This window comes from Melanaphis sacchari, unplaced genomic scaffold (genome assembly GCF_002803265.2).
Source record: "Melanaphis sacchari strain LSU unplaced genomic scaffold, SCAv2.0 Contig34_pilon_pilon, whole genome shotgun sequence".
NCBI lineage: Eukaryota > Metazoa > Arthropoda > Insecta > Hemiptera > Aphididae > Melanaphis > Melanaphis sacchari.
Genome location: NW_020271213.1, coordinates 1,614,320 through 1,633,975, shown reverse-complemented (window position 1 = coordinate 1,633,975; position 19,656 = coordinate 1,614,320). Strand labels below are relative to the sequence as shown.

Below are 19,656 nucleotides of genomic sequence, written 5' to 3'. Positions count from 1 at the left end.
TAGTTATTTCAAATGCAGATTTGCTTTGTTGTATCAGGGTAAGAAAGAAAACAAATATTATCTGACATCGAAACTATATTGACTATCATTCGATATTATAAAAAATATTTATACACTAATTATTAATATTAATTTATTTTATAGTTATAAATTCAAAAAACCCAAATAATAGCATATTGCTTACAAGTACACATTGATTACAGATCATTCAAAACAAAATAATAATTGTGTACTTATTTACTATTATATGCAACAGTTTATATAGATACTAAATTCCATGAGGAAATAAATTTAAATAGAATATACTCCAAGATAATAAATATAATATTTTAAGAAAAAAAAAATAATAATAAAAATAGTTTAATATAAAAATAATACTACGTAGTATGTACAAATAATTTATAAAAATTTCGTAACTATTGAAATTCTTTTTTTTTTTAAGACCATTGTATTTATAAAGTATTTTAATTGAGAATATTCTATTCATAGAAATAGTTTTATAAGCATTTAATATTTATTTTATTGTTTGTAAAATGTGTTTAATTTTTTCATGTACATCGTCTAATTTTTTTTTTAGATTTCCGCTACATAAATAGGTGAAATAACAAATATACGGGCACATTACATTATAAATATTAAAATCATTTAAATGGTTCTGTTATTTTTATCATCCGAGTCATCTGATGTCACTTAGTTGGTAGTTTGTTGATTCAATGATGTGGGTATGTGCAATGCAAAATAATTGGCTTGTCCTAACTCAATAGTCAATACCTACTATAGTCGAATTCTAAACAGTCGGTGACGTTTGACAAACAATAACGATTGCATATTTTATAACTAATACATTACCACTATCGATTTAACCGTACATTTTTAATGATTCTCGAATTTGAATTTAGCTTTAAATGCACTATTATCATTTAAACTCTAAAAGTATTCCACACAACATTTTTTTTTCTTCAGTTATATAATATTATTTTGCGTCTATAAAATATTATCTTGGTTTCTAAAACTAACATCTTAAGTTACTTAGTTAGCTTCATTAAAATTAATTTAATTATAACAATAAATATGTATTTCTGTACAATAATACGATTTAATGGTCTTCGATGGCGATGTAATAAATTCGGGTTAGGTGTATGTATACATACCATATTAGTGCTATATTGCAGGGTGTTATAATGACAAAATTATAATGATAATTAATACAATGTATATTAATATAAGTGATTATAATATAAATTAAATAACAAACTATGAAAATGTTACGACAAAAACTATAATAACACTATAAATATTAAATATACATTAAGTGGCTATTTAGTCACAGTAGTTTAAAATTGTATTTAGTAATAGGTATCATTATCAAAAACTATGAATTCAAAAATGAAATTTATTTTTTATTTATTTTTATAGAGTCGTGAAAAAAAAATGTAATTACCATTTAGTTTTATACACAAATATTACGTTAAATTTTTTAAAGTTCGAATTAAAAAAAGTGATTGTCTTACAATAACACTTTGGATACACTTTAAAAATTATTTTAAAACGTTCTTAAAATAATTTAGGTGTTAATCAACTAAATATATTATCTTGTATGTAATATCAAGCCATCAAACCGATTTATATAGCAATTATTATCCTTAATTTCATATTAAATTTTTATGGAGTTTGCTTGGCTTCCAACAATTTTCTAGAATTCTTGATTTTTATAATTTATACTCATTTTACAAATTTTCTTTTTTATATTCATTAAAAAAAATAATTATATTATCAAATTATTTTTAAGGATCGAAAATTAAAAATGTATCGAAGATGAGCATCTCTAGCGAATATTTGTCACATAAATTGGTATTTCAACGTTCAATAGATTTTTTTTAAATTAGCGATAAATAGAAATTAATTTATATATGTACTTTCAATCATTCGTATGAATAAGCTTCATTTAAAGGTTAAAATTGAATTTTTTATTTAATTTTAGCAAAAACTAAAAAATTGTAATATTTAAGGACTGTTGTCAGTTAATAAAGCTTTCGTGATTTATCATGAAACACTAAAATAGGTACTATGTTGACTATTAGCCGTACATACTTTATGTTACAACTACATAGTGCCAAATAAGTAAATAATATTATATGATTGGTTAGTGTCCAACCTGATATCGTTTTCAGTTGCGTTGCTACTTACAAAGTTACAAAAAAATAAAGGACATGAGTATGACTACAGTGAATTTAACCAATTGTACTTACATTTTTTATATTCTTTATGAAAAATATTTATGAATCATTTTTGAATAAATTTAATAAGCTGACCAGGTTTGTCGTGTTTTAATAAGGAATAAATTATAAAAAAAATGGAAGTTTCTTCGTGGTTTACAGATTTTCTAGAAAAGGTAGATATAATTAATAAAAATAACTTGCTGAAAATAACTTAATGTTTTATAATGTTATAATATCCTGTTATCGTTATATATAGTTAAATATTTCTTTGCATATTAATAAAAATAATTACAATTTGTGTCGTGAAAATCGAGGATTTAAATTGAAATTAATTTATTATTGAACATAATATATTAATACTTAGTTATAATATAATAAGTTTATTCAAATTGTTTCTCAACTAATCCAACTAGATTAATTTATCCTTTATCAAACTATAGTTTTTGATTTTAACTAAAATGTAGAACTAATTTCAACTAAATTTAAAACTTTTATATAATTGTCACACTAGTGTAACTAAATAATATATCACAGATATTTAAACACATTATTTACTAATTTAACTAAATGAATGATAAGAACATAATAAATAAATTCTTTAAAAATCATACATCTAAAATAGGATCTGGAGATAATTATAACATGTGCAATTTATAACAATATCGTCGTTATTACCTAGTACAATATTAATATATTATATTATCTACTCTTAATATTGTCTTATTTTGACTTAGATAAACTTGTGTTTTACTATACTTTAATGTATAAAAGTCATTATTATTATATTATTACATTGACATTAAATTTAGTTGCACACGTAAGCATTGAGAACAAACGTTCTTACATTTATTTCCATTACTTATTAAAACTTCAACAGATTTTTCATGATTCTATATAAATTTAAACAAATTTTAATCGGAGATGACTGATAATTAGACATTTGTACAAAATGTTTAAGTTTCTACTTAAGTACTTAAAGAAAATACAATAGACATTCACTAGGACAGTGTATCAAATATTACCCTTCTTGGTTCAATTTGTCATCAAACAAAATATAAATAGTTCATATTGCAATAAAATCGAAATACACTGACTTCAAAGTGTATATAAAGTATAAAATTCCAACCGGGTCTAATTTACAATAGTGACGACTAATGTCTAGGTTAAACTCAAGAGGTACCTTGCTTAAAAGCAGAGCATTATAAATATTCAATCTAGGTGTAATTTTATTTTAACCAAGTCTTTCTCTCAAAAGCTAGTTATTACTAAGAAAATTATTTTTCGATATATTATTTTATCGTTACAATAAATACTTCATAGTAAGTCACTCACTACAAATACATTTACGGCTAAAACATATTTTTAATATTTAGCTTAAATTATATTTTATAAAATAATTGCTACAATTATAAATATTGTTCTCAAAATGTTCTAAATTCAGTTGTAACATTCAATAACACGTGTTAAAATTATAAAAATCTACGATATCCTGTTTAGTGAATTATATGAATACCGATTATTATGTATATCATAGTTGTATTATTAGCATAGATGACTTAGATAGCTTAACATAAGCTAAAGATAAATTAATGTTGGGGAATTAAATAAGTAGTAAATAGTACAAAAAGTAAAGTACACAATGTATGGATTAATTTAGTAGGTTAACGAACTGATATAAGTTTGTGAAAGATCAACGTGCGCTTATTGTGGTAATATGCTTTTAGATTTATTTCAAGGATTTTAGAGGGTAACGTAACCGGTGTTAACATTACATCGAAACCGACACAAAATGTAATACTCAAGCAGTTACGCTACGGGGTATCCATGTATCCTTGTATATTTTGTGTTGTTAAGGTCCTTTGCAGGTGTGGATACAAGAGGGGGGCATGGGAGTGTTGACCCCATTTCTTAAAAAAATAAAAAAATAAAAAAAGTGATTTACACAACGTGTTTAAATAATTGTTATTATATAATTAATTTTTTGATTTCAATACAATAAACTAAAATTACAATATAAAAAACCGTTAAATTATTATTTTATCAATATTATCCAGTAATTTAAAATCGTATCGAATTTACGATTAAAAATGTTGACGTTTTCCTAATAATTATTTGCATTTATACGTTCATATTTTTATTTTTTATATTTATTGATATCTACCTATAACTATTGCTTAATATTATATCAATAGCATTAATATTACTACAATAGAACAGAAAAACCTCATCTTTATAATAGTATTTATAATTATATTTATTTTTAATTACAAATGGAGAAAACATTATTGTATTTGGTGTGTGTTTAATAACAACATAATAATTTAATATTTTTTGACATAAAAATATCAATAAATGTAGAAAATTAATTTTCTAATAAAAGAAATAAATGTAAAAAAATACGAATTTACAGTCATAAACAGAAATTTAACGTAAAGCAAGTGTATTTATATGCTCATTATCTATTTATTATTTTAAGACATAATATTAACTATTAATCGATATTATAAATTTATAACTTATAAGTCATATAAAAATATATTGTTCATAAATTATATTTTTAATTTATAGAATATCATTACTAGTTGAGTAACTTATAAATTCTGTATGTTTCTAAATATTGGTATATTTAATATGAAACTAACAATTTAAATTTTTTTTCGATTTGATTAATATGAGTAGAATGATTTAACGACCTAAACTGAAAACGAGATATTATTATAGGATTTAATATTAATTCTTTAAAACATTAATATTTTTATTATAACTCGTATTTATTTCTTTTATGGATAAGCCCAAACATTTTTAAATCTTATTATTATATTAATGTATATTTTGATCATGTAAAATTTAAATAGCTCAGCATATTTTTTTCTTTTTTAATCTTATGCGTAATTAACGAACATAAGAATTCTTAAACGTAAACAAGAAAAGTCTTGACACTTTTTAGATTTTTAATTTAAAGACTCCAGGTATAAAAATCAGATTGTAATTTTAATGAGTTTGAGAGAATTCGATAATAAAATAAGAATGTTACTCTACCAGAGAATAAAAGGATAAATCTTACTGAGCTGTCATGTATATATATATATATATATATATATCTATCAGGTGAATTATTAATAAATTAAATAAACATCTGGGGGTTTAAATGAGACTTTAGTAATACATCTGAACTTCCTTAGAAAACTGTTGAAATGCATAATGTCTACTAATTTTACTGTTCGACTGTAAAAAACTATAAAACGATTTAATCTAATTTAAAAATTGTTCATGAAAATAAGTAAATTAAAAATGTTATATACATTATACACACTTTTATCTTGAATGAACAGAAAAAATATGTGTTAGAAGATATGAAATAGAAAAATTGATTGAGTGGATATTTATTTTGATGACTCATCGGTGTGATAATTAAGTAGGTCTGTGTGTCTTGATTGAAAATTAAAACCTAAGTATTTATTATATAATTTACAGTGAACTTTCATACGTGCAACCAAATTACGATAGATATTAATATACGTATTAAAATATACGGTAACTATTTTCAGGCCACTCAAAATAATATGATGATTTATAACAAAGTCGATACAGCCTAATAAAATAGTATTATATTGAATGGATTTTTATTCATAAACATGTTTACAATGTTTTGATTGAAGTAATTTTATGTGTTATTAAAAAAACTCTTTATGTTATAAATTATAACTTATAAGTATAATAATTTAAATATAAAAATACTATTTTTATCATTTATTAATTATTTGGTAAACAACTATTAAAAACCGTTTCGATTAACATGTGGTATTTTTTATTCATTAATTCGAACTTATGTATAATTACTATTTTAAATTACTCTCATCGTCATTTTTTTCAATCGTAATTGAAATTCATCTCAAATAACAATCACTTTTTATTACTTAACTTGCACTAAATTTATTACGACATTCTGCATTCGACTCTGCGACGCTTAATTATTAATACAATACTCGACACTATCAAGCAATAATGCACTTATTGATGTCCGAAACAATAATCAATGGTTAGTTTGTCTTAAGAGGAGCCGTGAAGATTTTAGTGACGGTCCACACCACACAGTAAATGTGTACAGATATTTACGATCATTAAATTATTTTATAATTCGTTCAAACGGCAAGTTTTAGTCGTTATAAACGCCCATGATACAGTTTTATTTTCATTCGACAATACGAATAATAATAATAATAATAATAATTGTTCACTATAATAACGGTACAGCAGACACGTCTAGTCGCCGGTTATCGGTCTCGCGGTCGACTGACTCGTACTACAGCACCAATAATACGATATTTATCTCGCCAATTATTTCCTGTTGATTTTTTTTTTTTTGTTTCGTTATTTTCGTACGTCGACACACGAGAACAATAATAATATCACGTGGACGCCGTTTTACGTATGCGTATGACACAGTGTACCTTCTCGCGCTCATTGTCGTCGAACAAGTTTCGGGAACAATAAGCTTCATAGATCACATCATACTTTGCGCCGGATTTAATAACGTCAAAATATAAAAACATGAAACGCCGCCGCAGTCCGCCGCGTGACCTGCGGCTCGGTCGACACGTGTCACGTCTGCAGCGACAATAAATTATTAATAATCGTCATAAATGCTGTTTTGCCCTCAGGTCTGATCAAAACGATTCTCCGCGCAGTTCTCTGTCGCTGGACGATCAGGCGCTGTTGCCGTTCAAAAACGCATTGCACACGGCCATCGATTACGGGTCGCTGGACGTGGTGCGGACGTTGCTCGAGAACGGCATAGACCCCAACGCCGGCGGCCACGTCCCGCTGGCCGATTTGGACGTGCCGCCCCGACGTTCTCCGCCCGCGTCGTCCGGACCGAGTGAACGGTGCGACGTCAAGCCGGCATCGCTCCAATGTAAAATCGACGAGGACACCGGCTTCGACATACACGACATCTATCATTACGACACAGGTAGAGTAATATGTGCAGCGATTTGTTAGTTTTTGATTTTTTTCTTTTAGCGCGCCGCTCTCGACGTGGTTCTTCGGTCGCCGCGACGACACACCCCGCGGTGCATAGACTTCTTCGCGTCATCTAAACAATATGTTTCGGCGACGACGGCACGCAGTGAAAAGGCTGGTCACTGGTTTTTTCAAACGATCGTTTGAGACGCAGTCGTGCGGTGCACGCCGTCTGTACAACGCACATTGGTCGGTGTCGGCAAAACGGCTTGCGCGGAACGTCGGAAAAGTTCGATGTCTTAGACGTGCCACTCGAGTTGGCCGATAGGAAATCGAAAGCGTTTGTTTTCCTCTCCGTGAGCCATACAGAATAATAATTACACCGCCTCAGCGCGTCGTAGATCGATCGAATCGAATTCCGCGCCGTCGTCGCAGTGTTGCGCGTAGGACAGGTCGAGCGATGTATTATTGTCATCATTACGTCTACTGCACGGCGCGGCCAATCGCGGCAGCCGTTTTTCGTTTGCCAATCATTCGATATTAACGTCCGCCGTCTGTCGTACTCGTTTTCAGAAATCAGATCGGTGGCCGATGACGACGTGCGGCGGTCAGACAGAGAAGTAGCGATGGCGGTCCGGTCGACCGCGTCACCGGCCTCGTTGCCGTCGCCGGGTCCGGTACCAGCGACGGCGGCGGCGGTGGCGGTGGCGTCGTCACCGTCGCCAAAGCCGGTGGCGGTGGCGTCGTCACCGTCGCCAAAGCCGGTCGCGGTGGCGTCGTCACCGTCGCCAAAGCCGGCGGCGGCGGCCGTGGTGGTGGCTGTGGCCGATCGTGACTCCAACCGATCGGTGCTGATGCGACAGCGTTCGCTGTCCCTGGACAACGACAAGCCGACGAAGAACGGCCGGCCGCTGCTGCAAAAACTCCGGGCCGGCTGCACCAAGCTGGTCCGGTCCACGCCGTCGGACATGTGCGGCCGCGAAACCGAACAACCGCAACAGGCGCGGCCGGCGATCAGCCACGCGGCGAGCGTCGCGGCGTCCGGTTTTGCGCCGAAGAGCGCCGCGGCCGGTTTAGCGGCCGCCCCGCCTGTCGAGTTCAAGGGCATCATGAGCGAGCTGCGCCGGAGCAGCGACGTGGTCCGCACCATACTCTGGAACCTGTCGTTCCGGGACACGTACAGCAGCGGCAACATCAGCGACATGGACAGCAGCACCGAGCTGGACGTCGACACGCTGTTCGACCGGCACGAGCAGCGCCGGTACGCGGACGAGTTGGAGAACGGCGGCCGCCTGCTCATGCTCGACTCGCTGTCGTCGTTCCAGTCGTTCCAGTCGCTGTCCTCAACCGGATCTCCGACGGTACCTGCCGCCGTGTCCGGTGGCTCGGTGGCCTCTGTGCCGATGGCCACCGATTGCCCGGCCTCGGTGCCCGTGGTCGTTTTTGATCACTCGCCGGCTGCCACGTGTCAACTCCAACACGCCAAGCCGCAGCAGTCTTCGCGACCTTCACCGCCGCCTCCATCGCCGCCACAGCAACTGACGCTGCCGTCGACGCCTCCACCGTCGACTTCACCGCCACCCATTATACTGCCGGACACCGTGTCACAACCGAGCGTCGAAACGGACGATGTCCTCACGGCCGTCCCGAAAATTATCTTCAAGATCAAGAGCTCGCTATCGCTGGACCGCATGAACGAAATGGCCGACATGTACACCAAACAATATTTGATGACTCTACCGCCTCTGTTTTTGGCCGTGGTCCGCCAAAATTCCACCATGATTTATTTACTTCTCAAGTTTGGTGGATCTCCAAATGTCCAGGTAAGTTACTAGGATTTATTGTTTTAATAATTTAAGTGAGTTTACCCACATTGTTTGACGTTCAACTTTTTCTCGTCAACAGTGAAAAATTGAAGTATGTTATAGTGACACAGGTAAACAGCAGAGAAACGGATAGTAGTGAGTTAATGACGATACAGGAAGGAGACGGATATCGTTAATTGCCTTTTTAAATTATTTCATCGTTGGCAACCTTGAAATTATTTGTACATCGTAATACATCTTGTTGGTTTATTACTCGAATGGATTTATCGGTTAGGATTATGGCGACAATAAGTTATTATTTATCATTATAGTTGAGTCTAAGACCTACTTAGTCGAACACGAGATGACACAGTGAAACGAGTAAACTCTTGCATTTATTTCATAAAATAATTTTTATTGTCTTAATATATATGTTTTATATTGTGTAGTATTGTAAGTAGGTACTTGTAACTTTCAGATAGCAATATTGATATCAGTTCAATCAAAGAATGATTTTACTTGTATTTTATCGTGTTGTTAAGTTAAGAATAAATATAAATTGTAGTATTATTCAAATATCTCACCGAAAAATTACACACAAAAAAACAAAGTATGCCTCCTCTCATTTCAAACCAAAAATGCAAAAAAGGGAAACGTTGTGATATTTCTGGGCGATAGTTTCAAAAGCTTTTGAAGATAAAATGTAAAATTATTCAAAAGATTTTCTATAAAAGTGACAAAACGAAATACAATGTGTACTCTTCAATATCGCCTCAAAACCAAAAATTAAAAAGAACATGGTAGAGAGGGTACACTTAAAAGGATATTCAGAACAATTTTACAAAAAAAAAAAAAATTGTAAGAAAGTTCAAAAAATGTGATAAATCAGTAAACATGCTCTTTTATATAGTATACGAGCATAACAATTTACTTAAAGCATAAAATATTAAAAAAAAAATAAATTAAAAAATTATTTTTATTTTTTTTCTATCAAAAAATGTACGACTAATTAAAATCTAAATACATTTTATATATATAGGTATTATAAGTGTATTATTTTAAGCCATATTTTATTCAAGTAATAATACTATTAAATAACGCATAGTTTATTTGTTAAATAATTATGTCTAATTAACAATTGTAGTTTATGACTAGGATTTATAAACACAATCAATTAATACACAAAATTAATTAATTTATACCTATAGCACAATAGGGAGCTGATTAATCTATACCTACCAAGCTTAGAAATAATAAGTAACATAGAAATACACAATTAACTTAATGATATAAGCAATTACAAAAGCAATAACAGTAGGTTTTATCAAAACAGAATTAGTAATGTAGTGACGAAGTACCTAACAGTGTCTATATAATATTATATTACAAATATATTAAGACAAAAAAAAAAAAAATTAATTGAATATATCTTATTAAAATAAATGTGAAGTTGTACAAAAATAAGTTAAAACTAATGGTTTTAACTGCTAACATTTTAATCGATTAATAAAAAAAAAAAAAAAGGTTGTAATAATAACATTTAGAAACAAATTGCTTTAAATTAAACTAAATTTAATTCGATTATTTGTAAATACATTAAATGAATTAAGCTAATAGCAAACAAGTCTATCAAACAATAGTTATGTCATTAAAAATAACAAGTATAAATATTTTACTTGTAAACTTGTATAGTTATTAGAAATGTATCAACATTTCTTCAGTATAGATATATGTACATAATTTTTTATCTCTTAAAATATTTAGGATAACTTAGTCAAACATATTATACTTTATTAATATTAAAAATGTCCTAAAACTGTTCATATAAAATTGATTTTCAAGAGTAAAAAAAAAAGACTCCGACAGAATAAAACAATATATAAAATCGTTTAAGTATTTTATAATAACTTATCATATAATTAAAATATAAAACTATATTATTTGGTATCAGGTTTTAAATTAACAGTGGAATAGTTCTATATAAATATAGTTTTACAATGGGTTAAGTTTGTAATATGATCCTAAGAATTTTGTTGAAAAGTAAACTTTTAAAGTTTTAAGAAGGTTTATTGTATGAGCGATCTTCAACAAAGAATGAGAAATTGTATTTTTGTGTTTTGATTAAAACTAATTATGCACTTAGTAAGCTATATGATATGGTATACTTACCTAATGCTTAGGGATTCAAATATTGTAATTTAAATATGCATTTGATCTTAGTATCTCGACAATATTTTTAATTAGATATCATACTGATAATTTATTAATATATAGTTTTTATATGATATAAATTATCATTAACTAAATAAAAATAAAAATTCAAATAATTATTATTGAAATTATTTTATTACATTGAAAATCAATACATTTTCTAACAAGAAATACATTAAGTTGTTCTTGAAATTTCTATAAGAGTATATTAATTATTCAAGCTATTTTAATAAGAAAATAATATTTTGGTTAGCCACCAGAAAAGAGCACAAAAATAAATATTTTTTTAAATATATTTGTGTGAATTAATATTTTTTACTATTAATATTAAATTCCCAATCATAATATTTATTATAATCATTATTATTTATAAACACAAAAATTTGAATAAATTTAATAATTTTTGATCGCCATTTAAAATGTTTAATATTTTATTATTTTTCAGGATATATATGGAAATACACCACTTCATTTAGCCATCGTACAACCAGAGATATCGTGGAATTGCGTGTTAGATCTTCTTGAGTTTGGTGCAAAAATTTGCATTAAAAATGCTACAGATATTTGCCCATCAGATATAGTGGACTCATTATTGCGTATACAAGTCCATATGATTAATGACTGTTGGAAAATTTTGTCTGGATCAACAGCTGTTATTAAAGGTATTAAGTTTAACATATTAGCATAAAATTCTCATAAATAAATTTAAGAAATGTATAATATTTACAAAATTACTGATGGTAACAAAAAAAAAAAAAAAAACAAAACCATAATAAGACCTACGTTTTACATATATTATTTAGGTCAAAGTTATTATGTGAAATAGTATTTAAATATTCTAATGGATATTAAAATAATTTTAAATAGTTTTTAGTCAATCAATAAACTTAATTGTATTGTTTCTGTAAGTAAAATACAATTGAACACGCTCTTTATCGGCAACACCATTTTATATTCCAATTGATCGCACATAATATACATTTTATCCCGTTCAACTTTATTTCCATTACGCCATAAGTATTTAAACTTTCCGAAAATTGCATATTTAATTGTGAATAAACTAAATGTACACTATGCAATTAGTAAGATAATCGAAAAACGTCGATTATCTGAAGTAAATATGACAATGATACTCGCGTTCTCAATTATATTATATTTAAGGTAAGCTCTATAATTTGTTCACTTAAAAAGATAATCACGCCCAATTGTTCGTTAGCTACTTTGATTGCGATAGTAAACAATATGTTATTATTACGAGTATACAAAATCTAGTTTATTGTTTCATTTAAAATAAAATATAATAATATAAATACTTATAAATAGGTGTATAGTTTCTATAATTTCGTAGATTTGTTTCATTACCGAGATTATTCTCTTGATAAATTGAGCGTGATATTTTTTTCATATTTTATATTTTCTAGTTAAATATTTTATCTAAAGAATATTTTAGAAAATAATGGTGATTTTGATTATTATTTGAATGATATCTCAGCAATAATTTTCAAATGTGGATTGTGCGTATTTAATTCAGCTTACAATACAATTAAAAATGTTGTAAAAATAACACAATTTCAAAAGCACTAAAAGTTATAAATTAAAATCCATAATATTTTTACAGCATTTAAATTCAGCTAACTTATATATTTTATTTTTATTTTTAGTTGGTATATTTATAAGTTAAAATTATTTATAAACTTTTTACAAATAATGAACACTACGTAAAACAATGTTCAATATTTCACAAAGTTTGTATTTGATTTTTTTTTTTTTTTTTTTAAATTATATTATTTTAATTTATAGCAAAGTCTCAGTTTAAATTGCACCATAAAAGTGTATACAAACGCATTCCATAAGGTTTTCCTGTTTACATAAACTCATTTAAAGACGTATAAGTGATGCCAGTAATAAATTTTATATCGTAAAATATAATATTATTTTAATTTAATCTACGGATACTTAAATCTTATATCATATTTTAACAGAAATGAATACCTTTAATTAAATAGCTATATTATTAATATAATCGAAGATAATCCTACGATAAATATTAAAATATAATTGGACATCTCACTTTAAGCGTGTATGTGTATGTTTGATGATAATAAAATATATTATTATTGTTATTGTTAAACGATATAATATAATATAATATAAAATGCAGTTCTCTGAAATATTTGGTCTGTTACTCACTAAATAATAATACTTTTATAGAAAAAATCGTTTAATTAAAAAAAAAAAAAAAAAAAAATGTTAAAAACTGTCACAAGATATAAAATAATTGTAATGTAAGCTATATAAAAATAATAAAATAAAATATATAGTTTACAAACTTATTTGAATGCGCTTACATATTTAAATTAAGAAAATAGTATTTTGTAGTTATAGGAAAATTTTACAATTAACTACAAACTAATTATATAATTAAAATTAAAATCATATCTTTGTTTAACATGAGCGTTTAATAAATGGCATCTGAATTGATAGCTTTCAGTCTAATTTTTGTAGACTCATCAAATATATTAACATTATAGAAATAGTTAATCCTATTCTAGAAGGTCCATTATTCATGATGTGTTTATAAACACTCAGTTTATACAATTATAAAATGTATTTTAAACCCTTGAAAAATATTACTTAGTGATTTAGAAATACGTTTTACGTAATAATTTGTGACACATAATCCACTTGGATATAAACAAATTAATGTATTACCTCATTTTTTAATTCATAGTTGTTCGTCTTTGTTATTCATTATATATTATTCCTAAAGGTTTACATGCATTTTTAGTATATCGCTGATAACAGATAACAGATAACATATAATATAATTTCTAAATTATGAACTTTAAATAAGTATTATGTACTGTGATTAGAGTTCAAAACTGTCAAAAATTATAAATAAAAAATGTATAATAAATATTATTACTTTTACATTTACTGGAGTTCTACAAGGGACCTCGACTTTTAAGTTAAAAATAATAATATCAAAATCAAACACCAATACGTTTGGAAAAAATTCATGACAATGAAATATCATAATATATTTAATATCTAAATAACACTATATAACTTTAATGCTTAAACAATAAATAGATAACGTCATAAACCCACTCAATTTAATATTAAAACGATTGATAAACAAAGACAAAATTCCATAAAAAATATTTGTTTATTTTTATTGCAAATTAATATAAATATTTAATCATTTTAGTCCGTAAAGAATATAATTAAAAATATGAAATATAATATCTAGAAATATGAATTTATCGTTAAAAATTATTTAGGAAATATAGTTTCTTTTATATTATAACATATTTAAATATAAATTTTCCCTTGTACTCTTGTAATGAAAGCATTGAAATTTTACATACTAGTATGATGTATATTATAGAACCATTCAGTATATATTTTATCAAGAACCTCATAATATCGTATATTATTATTTATATGTTTATGAAGTTGATATTATACACAAATTATTCACTCTCTTAATTTTACAACTATTGTCTCTCAGACTATACATTTTTGATTTTAAATTGAGTATATGAGCCGTTATTTAAATATGAGGATTAGATTATGATTTTCTGAATACCTTTTGAACTATAAAAAAAATAGTTTTACTGAAATACGAACAAATGTGTGTCGTTTCATTAGACTGTATATTATTATATCAACTTTTAGATATACTAAAAAAATAAATATTTATTTGATAACCTGATTGGTTACAAGTCTCTTGAAAGTATTATTTTTTGATCATCTATAAAAATTTTTGAAAACGTTCAATTTCTCATTAAAAAATCATATCCGCATAAAAGAAGTTTAAAACTTTTTAAGTTTCTGCGTGAAATAATATATTTATTTGTTAATAAAATATGTATTTTTCTTTTTAGTAAAGAATAATTTTTTAAACCAATATTGACCAGTAATTACATAAACATTTTAAATTGTAATAAAATTCAATTTACACTTTTAGTCTAGAAACTTGATAAAGTTGTTAAACAATAAAAACAATAACAGTTATCATTCATTTTAAGTTGTCTTTAATGTTAACTTTAACTGTAATAATGATAACTTATTTTTATTATATTTCTAGAACGAATGTGGCGGCGTCACAATTTTATCAATTATGATCAAGCAGGTAAACCATCAGATTTACCAACATTGCCTTCAAGATTATTTCGGAGGATGAAATTTACACAAACCGATAGCGCAGAAGAACGTCACAGTAATAACATAGATGATTTTTTTGGGTCGATATGGTCACTCAAAAGCAAAGCCAGTAACAAGACTCTAGAAGTGGTAAATAAAAATATGAATCAAATTAAATTATTTATTAAATGAAAAATAGTTAAAATTATATATAGATTATTAATGATAATAACATAATATTACTAAATGTAACTTAAACATAAATAAATTTAAAATAATATTAATTAAATATTATTTTTATCTATAGTAATACATAGATGAATATATAAATAAATAAAATTAACGATTTATACAAAGAAATTTAGATTTCCTTAATAAGGTACATTTTAGTTATATACATACCTACTCATTCAATTTTGAGAAGATCGATTGTTAAAAATTTTTTTAACTAAATGGCATTTTAACATGCAAGTATAAAACGTAGCCGCCATGCAATTGAGTTAAAAATAACTTGACACGTTAAACTGACATTCAACTTAACCACACTGTTCAGTTGTTTGACCAAAATCGATTTATGTGAAGGTGAAATAGGTACCTGTTTTATTTTTTTACGGGCAAAGATATGATTTAAATAAGTTTCACACAAAATAAATAAGCACATGAGAATTAACACACATTTATTATATCCTATCCGTACTTTTAAATTTGTTTTAATGAACAGCATAACCAGAATCTTTATCATTTAAATATAGCTACCTGCTGTATTGTTTAACATAAAATATAAATTATTGATTTGAATTAAACAGTTCTTTGATCAACTAAAACTTATTATTCATTTTATACTTGGAAAATTACGTAGTCAAATATTTTTGTTTTTCTTTAAATTTGATTGAAATGTCATGTATATATATATATATATTTTAACTTAAAATACGATTGAAAAATGTATTATAAGTAATAAATAATATTACTAATACATAGGTTTTGTATTATGTGCAGAAAATATAAGCTTTGAACATGAATAATAATTAGTATATATATTATTGTAGCTAATATGTTTTATAGTAGAGAAGGATTTTGAAACTTCTATAACTAATTAAAAATAATAATTAAAAAAATACACATATTTACATTTTTGTAACTATTACTTTTAATTTATTTTAGCAATTTAAAATACCGATTAGATAAGATTATTATTGTTTACCCCCTATTTAATATTATGTTTTTGTGATTGATTTGAGATTTCTATTAATTTTATTATACCTACGATTTTGTCTTATTTAAGTGGATAAATTGTTGTTTGGCTGATCCATTTATCAGTCAAACGTTGATACGAAATCTTATTGTGAAATAATCAAATGTCGGTGCCCTACATCGTTCAGGCCCTTGTTTATAATATATATATGTATACACATAATGCATGTTATACATAAACGTACCTATATACATATCTACGCGTTGCATGATTGTAGTTTGCGAGTACGCTGATCACCCTCATACCAATAATATTTATTCGACGTAGATTTCATGTCATTTCCATACATTCAAATGTGACTCTTGGGATGGTCTACATATAGCTAGTTAAAATTCAATTAACTTGGCATGCCATCAATATAATTCCTACTGATACCGCGCAGAATGTGTTAATCCTATTGATCGCTTTTACCTCGTTGACATACGTTGATGTGTTATTATCACGTGCCAATCGGTTTTGTTGTGCACGCTTTAAAAACTTAGCTAAACATTTGAAATGTTCAAGAGAATAAATAACTGTTTTTTGATACATTTAATACATTATATATTATAAACAAAGCAATCCGTTTTATATGATATTACAGAATATTATATTTTCGTCTTATTTCTATTAATTTGCTTATAAATAATAATATTTGATACTTACTTGTAATATTTAAATAATTTAAGGTACCTACTTGAGAATATATTGTCACAAATAAGAGGCGATTAATAATTTTTTTCCCAACTAGTAACTACTTTATACACTATACCTAATTTAAAAAAATACGTTTTTATTGTTTTGTGTTAGAGTGGAATACGTTTTTTATTTATAGAACCGTAATCATTTTTGATTCTTATACATTTACATGGAAGTATAACATAGTTTTGGAAGGTTTCCATATAAAACACTGACACATAATTAGACAAATTAAACAAATTAATTTAATTAAGTTACTCGATTTTAGTAATTTGATTATGTTACAGTTACACTTCAATTCGCGTTATAAAACCAGTTACGTTGCGAATACTTGAGTTCATTCTATAATATAATAATTGTGTTACTATAAATTATTTGAGAAAAAATAAAGAAAATGTATAGATGTGAGTAGACTAACCCATTAAAATATAGATACCATGATATCCATCAGATACCTATATTTCAGTATTTAATACTGCCCAATATGTTATTTACTGTAGTAAATGCTCTAACTGTAAATGAGACAAATTTATACAAAACAAATGTGATCACAATAATAACTAATAAGTAATAATTCATTAATACGTTTGTAGTTTTTACGATTTTTAACGAAAAAATATTTCAAAATATATTGTATTCGAACTTTTATATGATCAAAATAGCCATAGTGATTTAGTTTTTAGTATTGTAATACAGCACTTCGTTTTTAAGAAAAGGCCTGGTCAAGAAGTTCCCCGCACCCGTATAACTCAAGATTATTTTTTATAAATTTGTTTGTATTTATATAGAATTTAACATTCTTTCCATTTTTCATATGTATAATCATAGCAAAGTAATACAATTTCCATAATATATCCTAAAAATTGGTGTATTCAAAAATATTTATTTTTTTAACTTCCTTTATAGAATAAAACAATTAAAAAAAAAAAAAACATAATTAATAAAACTTGTTTATTTTTTTTTTTTACGTCAGAGGTATTTTTATTTATTAGCTCGTTACCTTATTATTTGATAAATTAATATGACTCGATGCTTTAAAAAATATTTTTATTGTTTCTTTACAATATGTAACAAGTACGTATATTTTTTGGAATTGTCGTCTTTAATTATTGTGTTACACACCTATAAATTACACGAGTTATTAGATCGTCTGCTCACATTTATAATATTTTGAACAATTATTATTATTATTTTTTATTTCACGATTTCTTGAAATACAAAAAAAACACTTTAATGTATATATATATATATTTGAAAAACCCAAAAAATGCAAAAATTAAGAAATAATAAGTAAAATATAACTATTTAATAATTTATAAATTTATAATTTTTATTTAATTAAAACTTGACAATATAGTCGGAAATTGACCAAATTTAAATATAAAGTACCCGTATCCCAATTAAGTATTTTGAGAAGGTCAGTTGTCTTAGAATTTAATTCTAATTATCATAAATTATCATCATAAAATGTTTTTATTAAACATTTCTAGTAAAAAAAAAAAAAAAAACAATATTGTTTTGGTAAATAATAAAATAAACAATTTGATTACTACATTATTTAAAATTATATTTCTGATTTGGTTTGTAGAAAAAATCGTCTAACGTTTCACTGTCGTTTGTATTATTATTTAATAAATTCAATAATATTTTATAAATATTTTAGCTTATTTTAGACTATTTGAAAATGTTTAATTTTTTGGATATTTTTTTTTTTTTTATGTTAACTGCTGATGAATATTTTTAGGCCACGATCAAAAAGCCATGTTAAGATTCCATAAAAATTGTTTTATTTTTTTTTTTTAATTAAAAATACTTAGAATATAATATAAGCGTAGTTTTTTTCTATTAACGTTGTAATTTCAAATTTTGTCAAAATCACGAACATCTTAGATTATTTTGTAATTAAAAATTACAGAATGATCAATCATTTTATAATATTGCTCATAATTCTAATTTTAAATTCCTTATAAGTAATTCTTACTGAAACTTAAAATTATAAAAAATATAAAAATTGTCACAATATTTTACAGACATTTTTTCTTAAAACTGTTATTAAATTGAATATTTTAATTATTTTTGTTGGAATTCAAATATTTATATAAGAACTTTAATTTTTGATGTACCTATATCATTTTATTTTACTAAATACAATTCATACGAATCAAAAGATTGAATGATTTGTATATGTATTTTATATTTATATTAAAATTTAATATATGTTATAATTTTATGAACCAAATAAACGAACGAATATTTAAATTATGAATTCAAAATATCTTTAATTAAACTTTATTATTTTGTTTTCCAAAATTTCAAAAATTAGGTAAAATAATTTTTATTTTTTAATCCAATTGCTTAATGCCAATTTTTTTTTTTT

At 26.9% G+C, this 19,656-nt stretch overlaps 1 protein-coding gene across 1 annotated transcript in view; it reads left to right on the top strand.

Moving 5' to 3' along the window:
- Nucleotides 1-19,656, top strand: part of LOC112596837 — a 120,071-nt gene that overhangs the window by 26,043 nt on the left and 74,372 nt on the right. The window contains exons 5-8 of the mRNA XM_025342660.1: nucleotides 6,881-7,191; nucleotides 7,755-9,004; nucleotides 11,643-11,859; nucleotides 15,291-15,496. Of these exons, the coding sequence (XP_025198445.1) occupies nucleotides 6,881-7,191; nucleotides 7,755-9,004; nucleotides 11,643-11,859; nucleotides 15,291-15,496 (1,984 nt within the window). The remainder of the gene's footprint in view (nucleotides 1-6,880; nucleotides 7,192-7,754; nucleotides 9,005-11,642; nucleotides 11,860-15,290; nucleotides 15,497-19,656) is intronic.